Source organism: Lonchura striata, chromosome 8 (assembly GCF_046129695.1).
Source record: "Lonchura striata isolate bLonStr1 chromosome 8, bLonStr1.mat, whole genome shotgun sequence".
Classification (NCBI taxonomy): domain Eukaryota; kingdom Metazoa; phylum Chordata; class Aves; order Passeriformes; family Estrildidae; genus Lonchura; species Lonchura striata.
Window position 1 is genome coordinate 26,355,754 of NC_134610.1, and position 8,272 is coordinate 26,364,025.

At 42.1% G+C, this 8,272-nt stretch overlaps 1 protein-coding gene across 1 annotated transcript in view; it reads left to right on the forward strand.

Annotated features, from left to right (window-relative positions):
* Positions 1-7,057, forward strand: part of CCNYL1 (cyclin Y like 1) — a 33,492-nt gene extending 26,435 nt beyond the window's left edge. The window contains exons 9-10 of the mRNA XM_031505379.2: positions 2,344-2,506; positions 5,282-7,057. Of these exons, the coding sequence (XP_031361239.1) occupies positions 2,344-2,506; positions 5,282-5,398 (280 nt within the window). The 3' untranslated portion in view covers positions 5,399-7,057. The remainder of the gene's footprint in view (positions 1-2,343; positions 2,507-5,281) is intronic.
* The last annotated feature ends 1,215 nt before the right edge of the window (positions 7,058-8,272 follow it).

The following is an 8,272-nucleotide window of genomic DNA, read 5'->3' on the forward strand; positions in this document are numbered from 1 at the left end:
TATTGTGAGTTTTAGTAGCTGCAGTATTTTTTAAACCAGTCATTTGATAATGAGTATTCCAAATACAAGAGTTAGAGAAAATAATTGGCAAAGGATTTCAGTCACAGTTGCATTCTAATGTTGGAGATGGCTGGTGATGCTGCCAAAAAATCCACCCAAAATCCCAGCAGCTCTGCAGCTGAAGACTTCTTGGCAGGATTCTACCAGGTGTTGCTCTCTGGGTGTGCCATTCCTGTGCAGGAACAGCCTACCTACAGGAACTGGTGGCAAGTTTTGTTTGTGAGCTCCTCTGTACTCTCCTCTTGGCTCTCTGTATCTGGAATGATCTCACTAACCTGTGAGATGCTCTTGTTGAACCCTCTGCAAGCCAAGCACAGGGGCTGCACCACTCTGGAACCAGCAGAAGGTTTTATATCTGATTTAGTTCACCCAGTTTGCAAATCTGTGTGTGTGTGCTTACAAGCCAGGCACCCCTTGTGAAGGCAGCACAGGTGCATCTCCTCCCCACCAAACTGTCCCCCCACTGCTCAGAGTTGTGCTGGCAGTACCCCAACAGCTTTGTTAGGGCAGGAGCTGGGGGCTCTCAGGTTCTGAAGGGATACAAGATCCAGGCCTGGCAACTGCCACATGTGGTCATTTGCCTTTGCCTCATCCTACTCAACATAGCTGAAGTGTTTATCTTAACAAGCCCTTTTCTATTTTCCCAAGGCAAAGGTGAGGTTTTTTTAATAAAAGACATTTTTCTTTTGGGTTTCAGGAGATTGATTTTTTCCCCATTAGAAATAAGTTAAACAAAACAAAAAACTAAGGAAATTCAGTTGACATTTGGAAGTCATCCTTTGTCAGAACTTGCTAGCTTTGATGAGACCAAATTCATTATTGCTGAAAACAGTACAGCTGCTAATCTTGCCATGATTGTTTGTAAGGGGACACATGCTGTTCACTCTTTAGGCTACATATATTTGTAAATAAGGCACAGAAAATACATGGGCATTATCCTTTCCCAGGTTTTAAACCACTATTAATAGACTTGTTAATCCAATGAAGAATTGTATTTATACAGAATTAAAATGTATTAGCCTAGTGAGTACAAAAGGGGCAGTGAAGAGCATTTACTTACAGGGTAAATCAAGCTCTGATCAGCTGATCATCAAAACATTATCTGATTTACATTTCTATAGGCTTATGACCATATGAACAGGAAATTAATTTTGGCACTAGGTTCAATGATACTCAAGTCTGCTATGCTAGAAAGAAACACAAAGCTGCTATTCATATTGAGACCCACCACCCAATACAGGACAACACAGATGATTCCTTGATTTCTTTGACCCCCGCACTGATAGGTAAAGCATCCATTTTAAAAGCTCCCAAAAAAGCAGTAGCAAACTTGATGCTGACTTGGTGCAACTCATCTTCTGGTGTATTCACAGCTGGCCTATACAGCTGCTAAATTCTGTTGGAGCAGATTTGCTACCTGTAGGGGCTGTTGTTGAGTTGTTGAACTGAATTGTTGCGTTTATGTACCACCAGTTTCTTTTTAGGTAAATTTCTAAAATACTGTTTTTCCTCTGTAGAACATCTCTGATTTAGCTGACCACATTACAGTAGCTGAAGTGTTTTTTTTTCATGTCATGGCACTCTCCACGCTTTCCTCCAAGTATTTTGCCCAGTGAAAACAGACAAGAGAGTAAAACTGGACAGTGCCCTTTGACATAGTACTTTTGTTATCCTGCCTAATGCTATTGAGGAGAAAATTCCTTCTCCCACCTAATGCTGCTTATTTATTTATTTATTGGAGATGAATCCATGTTGCTTCAAGAGGCTTTTTTCTGTGAGATAATAGCAGCAGCTCTTCATAGATCCATTTGTTGCCGTGGTGATCTGCCTACTCCTTTTGTTAGTCCGCCTCTGCTTCAATAAACCCCCTTCCTGTTATCAGGCTGGTGAAAATGTCTGCAAGTTCTTCAGAGCTAATAAACAGCATACATCATTCCTTTCATCTGATCACTATAGTGTGGGGCCGTATGAGAGTGAGAATGGCGCATGAATTGTACAGCTGCACTAATGGAACTCGGAAGAATGAACCTCCCCGCTCAGCCCAGCGAGTGCACGGCAGGGCACTGCCTTCCGCGCCGAGCCGGAGGTGCCAGGACTCAAAACCTGCACCTTGTTTCCAGCACCAGGGAATGAATGACCTGTCTCTTGAAACTAATAATGCAGAGCTCTCAGTGACCTGTTTCAAAGTTGCTGGGTTTAAAACAAGGTTGAGGTCTCTTCAGCTTTTCAGCCAGCTAAAACAATCTTTTTTTTCCTTTGTCTCCTGTCCCTTACGCCTCCTAGGAACGAGATGGAAAGACACTTCTTGGAGCTGCTGCAGTTTAATATCAATGTTCCTGCCAGTGTTTACGCCAAATACTACTTTGATCTTCGCTCTCTAGCAGATGACAATAACCTGAGCTTTCTGCTGGAGCCTCTCAGTAAAGAGAGAGCACAGAAGCTGGAGGTAAATGGTCTGAGAGTGGCTGAGCAGGGGACTCCTCTGTCTTGTATAAGTAGTAAGAGCATCTGTTGCTAATCATGTTAAGTGGCAGTTAGAAAAACTAAAAAGCTTTTAGATTAGTATATTATAGGGTAATTTAACCTCTTTATAAATACAGTTAGCACTTCTAAAACCATGCATAGGCTAAGCTAGAACTCTGAGAAAAGGAAAGGTTTTGGAAGAGATTACAAAAGTCTAGCAGATAGCAAAATAAAATGGATGCTATTTTGGGAACCGTAGTTCTAGGCTACATATGATTGAAAGGATTAGTGTCATGAGTAATGGATTGTCTGTCCCTCCCTGGTCACAGTCTGTATTCCAAGCACCTAGAGACAGTCACACTCAGACCCTTCTAAATACTACCAGCTGAAGGTTTCCCACTGCATCCCACTGCACAGCTGTTTTTAGAGGGAGCACTCTTTCTCCTCTCGTGGTTTAATAAACAATTTGTCTGGGGGCAGCTGCAGAAATAAGTTTTGGCTTCCCACCTTTCCAGAGAAATGTTGCTTTAAGATAAACTTTTGGAGTAGCCCCTTCTTGGGAATCCTTCAGAATGCCCAGGGGAGTGTAAATGCAGATTACTGTCCCTTTCTACTCCATAGAAAAGCTGCCCTTGTGGGGAGGCCCTGCAGCCTTCTTGGCATGAAGGCTCATTTTAAAAAGCTTTAATTTCTGCAGAGTCAGTCTTCCTAGTTGCTGGAGGTATGCAAGACATTTTGAAAATATACAAATTACCTGGGTTCTCAGGGAAATTTCTTGTTGGATCAATGCAACCTTTCATCTGTCCAGGTTTAATTGATGACTCTGCATGTTGTTTTGTTGACCTTTCAACAAAAGCATTACCACAGGCCCTGTACACACTGATACCACAGTCCCTTTCAGAGAGGGGTGTGCTGCAGATTCTTGGCTTATATTGTTCCATTGTCCACCCCCGATATTCTGCCAAGGGCTAGGGATTTTATTTTGTCCCATAAGTGCCTGAACTTCAGGAGTAAGTGGGATCCCTCCTGGTCCTTTGGAATGATAAGTATGATATGCCTATGAATTCTTCTATTTACAGTTAAGCAGTGCAGCTCTTCTGCTTTGTCTCACCCTTGTTACTTGCACTCTAAGCTAACACTGTCACTAATTGTAAATGTGGTTGTAGGGCAGTTCATAGTCCACAGGAAATTGTTTACTGAACTGCTCAGTGCCAGGGCATAAGTGGATGATTTACAGATTGTGAGCCTGTTTTGTTTCTTCTTTCTTAGTATTTGGGGGCTTGGTATTTAAAACCAGAGTAATTTTCAGACCAATATGTAATTTGCTATCATTCACTTACTAATGCATGTATATTGAACATTTTGGGGGTTAATTTTGAAATGTGATAAATATTTAGATTATTTGCTAAATTTTTTAATTCTACCTTTTGGTTAGAAGCACATAAGCAGCTGATAGGAGCCTGTATAAAGCAGTGAATTAGTGAATTCCAGAAACTGAAAACTGATTTACACCATATGGGCAACTGGGGCTAAATATGTCAACACAGGTTGCTGTGTGATTGATGTGCTAGCATTAAAGCAGGATGGAGAGTCTGTCTGGTCTTGCACCAGGAGCTCATGCCGCCAGTGTCTCAAAGAATGCCACTCTTGAGCCAAATGCATGCCTCCAGAAGGTCGGCAGAAATAAATGTAAATAATTATTTTAAAATACACTTAGAACTTTATTCATGCTCAGAGTGCTTTTCACCTTTTGAACTTGCAGAACACTGGGCTGTGCTGAATGGGTGCTGCCTTAAAGGGAAGGTGTAGGCTTGTAGCTGATCACAGGACTCTGAAAGTTCATCTGGTGATAAGTGGTAAATTATTAATGGAAGTAAATGTTCAGGGCTGAAATTCAGTTTGACTTTTTTATTACAGGTATCCTTATTAATTTGCATTGATAATGCCTGAAGGCTCCAATCAGAAATAGGCCTTGCAAGGGAGGAGACACAGTATTTTTTTGATAATTGTGTTATTAGAATTTAAATAATTCAGCTTGTTACTAGAATAGCTAGATAAGCAGGGCAGAGGCAAGCCAATAAATGGGTGAAAAAGCAATTCAACACTAGATTGTCTACACGTGCTAATATTTAATTGCTATAATAAAGTACCATGGCTGCCCTTCCATCTCAGATCATGGGGGTGATCCTGTTACGAAAGAATAAAGAATATGTTGGGAGTAAAGGCAAAACAGACACCCTAGTAGAAATTCATTTCCTTGGCTTGCTTACCCTGAGTGGCCAAGGGTAAGATGTCCAAGGGAGCACAGAAACATTTTCAGTTTGAACCTTTTCTCTCAGAGAAATGCCTGTGTGAATTTCTGTGCTGTTAAAATAAAATTTTTGTGCTGCTGCATGCACCAGACCCAGCTACTAGGGGTGATTTTCAACATAACCTCCACAAACTTCAGTCTGAAGGATCCAAGTTTTTCATTAGAGAGTGAGATTAGTGAAATAAGGAAGATACTTGTATGTGGAAACCACTCACCTTCTTTAGGTCTACCTTTCTGATGGCTGGAATTCATGTTTACCTGGGGACAGACCCCATTACTATTTTCCCTGCAGAGTAGGCCTTATTTATTGTCATTCTGGATAAAAGCCAGAAGTGTCACTGCTGCAGAGCACCTGTGCTGTTGGTATTGCACTTGTAAAACCTCCCATGGAACATTGAAACTTTCCTAATGTGGACTTTTCATTTTGTGTCTGTCTGTGGTGTCCAGGCAATCTCCCGGCTGTGTGAAGACAAATACAAAGACTTGTCAAAAGCTGCTATGAGACGATCTTTCAGTGCTGATAACTTAGTTGGTATCCGCCGTTCTAATGCCATCCTCTCCTGAGGAGAGAGCAGGGTGCAGCACCAGGAACCAGCACCCACAGGAGCCGGAGGAATCCACCACTCCATGCACACGAGCCAGCGGTGATGGTGTCTTCCAGCAAGGGGAAGTGGGAGAGTCAGCCCAGGGAGCCCAGAGCTTGAGGAACATACTTGGTGCAAAAGACAAGACCTTTGTCAAATCAGCTCTCTCCTCCTCCTAATGTATCCAGAGGTGCAAAAACAAACTTGTCTCCCCCACAGACGTTTGCTTACTATGTAGGCCTATAGCTGTGAACTCTTGAGGTTTTTAATAATAAGTAGTTTTAAATTTTAGAATTTAAACACTAACCACATGACTATAGTTACAATGTTCTTCCCTCTTCTCCCCTGTCATCCAGAGTCTTCACTGCATTTGTATTTCAGGTCAGTGCAGTGTTAACAAAAACAACACATGGGACTCCTAAAGTATAAAGCCACTCTGGAGCTGAAGAGTAGCATAGACTTGTGTTGATGGCTTTTCCCTGGTTTGGCTACTAAAAGCTGCTATTATTGGTGATGTGTTCACACCAAGAAGCTGCCCAGCAGGAAGGAATTCCATCTCTGCACCCATAACTTCACTCCAGTAAAGATTGTCAAAAGACTTTGAATGTTTTGACTGGGGGCAGAGATATGGTTTTAATGTATTGTTAAAATGTATAGGGTCCATGCTGCATTTCTTGTGAATTATGGTGCTTCTCTCATTTTCTAATACTTATATTGCTCTGGAAGAGATGTAATCTGTGTATTTTTCTGAGGCATTGAATGAAAAAGTTGGTCTGGAAACATCATCACCATCCCAAACAGTGTAGCAATCCAGTGGTGAATGGCGTGTGTGCAGCACTGCTTCTCTGAGTTCTACTGCAGATCTCTTGTGCTATATACAATGAGTTCCTAAAGCTGATATTGTGCATCCATCTGACTCTCCTTGGGTATCCAGGAAACTTTCAGGAAGTTTCCAGGAAACTTCCTCCTGGTTTCCTGGAAGGAAGTTACATTCATAATGAGACAATAATGAGTTTGAGAATTCTGGACTACCTATCAAGGTAGATGAAAAAATATTGTGTTCAACTGAGAATTATCAAAAAGCTTTCTGTAACCTTTTTTTTTTTTCCAAAGTGAATTTACCTTGTGCAACTGCTCTAGAGGCTTGGGGTTTGCTCTTTCTGAGACTTTAGAACAGAGCTTACTTTCAAGCTCTGAAACTGAACTCTAAACAGGATAAGTATTATTATAGACTCTTCCTGTTACAAGTCTTTGTAGTATCTTCCCTTCTTGGATCCAAATAGGTTCTAGGCAGTGTCCTAGGAGCAGATCTCCCTCCGAGTGACACGGGTTTTGTGCACTTCCTCTTACGGCCAAGGCCCAAAAACTTACACTGAACAAACAAGTCCATCTGCCTTTGGGCGTGGGGCTGTGTGAGTGCCATCATCAGTGTGGCTGCACTCAGCTGTTCCAATGCTGCATACAGCCTTTTGCAGTATGCAAATGTGCCAGCCCCTGGCTCCCAAACCCATGGGACTTGGCATTTCAGGTATTGATCACAATTCAATACTGAAAATAACACTACATCTTCAGGTGGTTTTCCTTTCTCATGTTTGTATTAAAAGAAAAGCTAATAAACTCTATTTTAATTAAAGATAAAGGTGAAGGATGTGTTCTGTACAGCTGTTGGATTCTACTGCCCTTCAAAAAAGGGGAAAAAAAAAAAAAAAAAGAGACCCCAGTGATGTGTGTTAAGGCCTCTCCATGCCCTATCACCATTCAGCCTATTCCCCCTTCATTAAGTCCCCATAGGCTGGCAAATGGCTGGGAGTAGGCAGCAGACGCCTGGGCAGGGTGCAGATGGCTGCCCAGATCTTGGTCTTTGGATTTAGAACTTCACTTGGGCTGCTCGAATAAACCACTCACTGACAGTTTCTGTGCACTTCAATGGGCTTTAAGTAGGGCTAGTCTCTCTGGAGGCAATTTGATGGTTTTTAAGTCCTCCCTTGAGGAACACTAAATTGGAAGCTACAAGTGACCAGCTCCTGGATTGACTTGTGACCTAATTGCTAAAGAGCTTTGCTTCCATCAGCAGGGCCGGTGCCTTCAGCTGTGTGGGATCAGTCTGGTGCACTCTGCTGTGGGGCTGCCCAAAAGCAGCCACTCACTGTGAGCTGCTCAGAAGAGACTGGGGCCACTCGTTTCCCTTTTTTGCCAGATGAGATGGAGACTCTTCCTGCTGATCTGGGTGGCAGGTGAATGACATCTCAAGCTGATGGCTGCTTCTGCAATGCATCCTGCAGGAGACAGCTGCTATGAACCTAATTTTGCTTTGAATATTACCTGGCTTAGTTTTACTGTAGCCCAAAGCACATTATCAGTGGGATTTTGGTCTGCTCAGCAGATACTAAGCAGGCCTGAACTCCAACTCCACTTCTTGGGATGAAAAAACAGCAATTATTTTTAGCATTTAGGGGTACCATTCATTCTGGTACCCCTAAAAGAGTTAGATTAGGGAAAACACAGCTAGTGTATTTCTTAGCTAAACAATAAAAAGTAAACCATACAGCTCCTTTTTGAAGTGCTGGGCAGTAAGAATGTTTCAGAAAGAATTGCATAGAGGTGGTTCTGCTGGACAATGAACTGTGAAGGGGTAATACCCTTCAATTAGCACTACTCTATATGCTGGCAACACTTCTATCAAAGAGGCAAAAGAAAAACTACAATCATGGTCAGAATACTGAAATTAAAGAGACTGTTACCAATCTCTCCTCCCAGGGAAAAGCAACTATGGGATCAATGTACCTTGTTTCTCTTAATCCAATAACTGAATAATTTAATTAATAGCTGAATTTAATCTATGTTGAGGTGACCT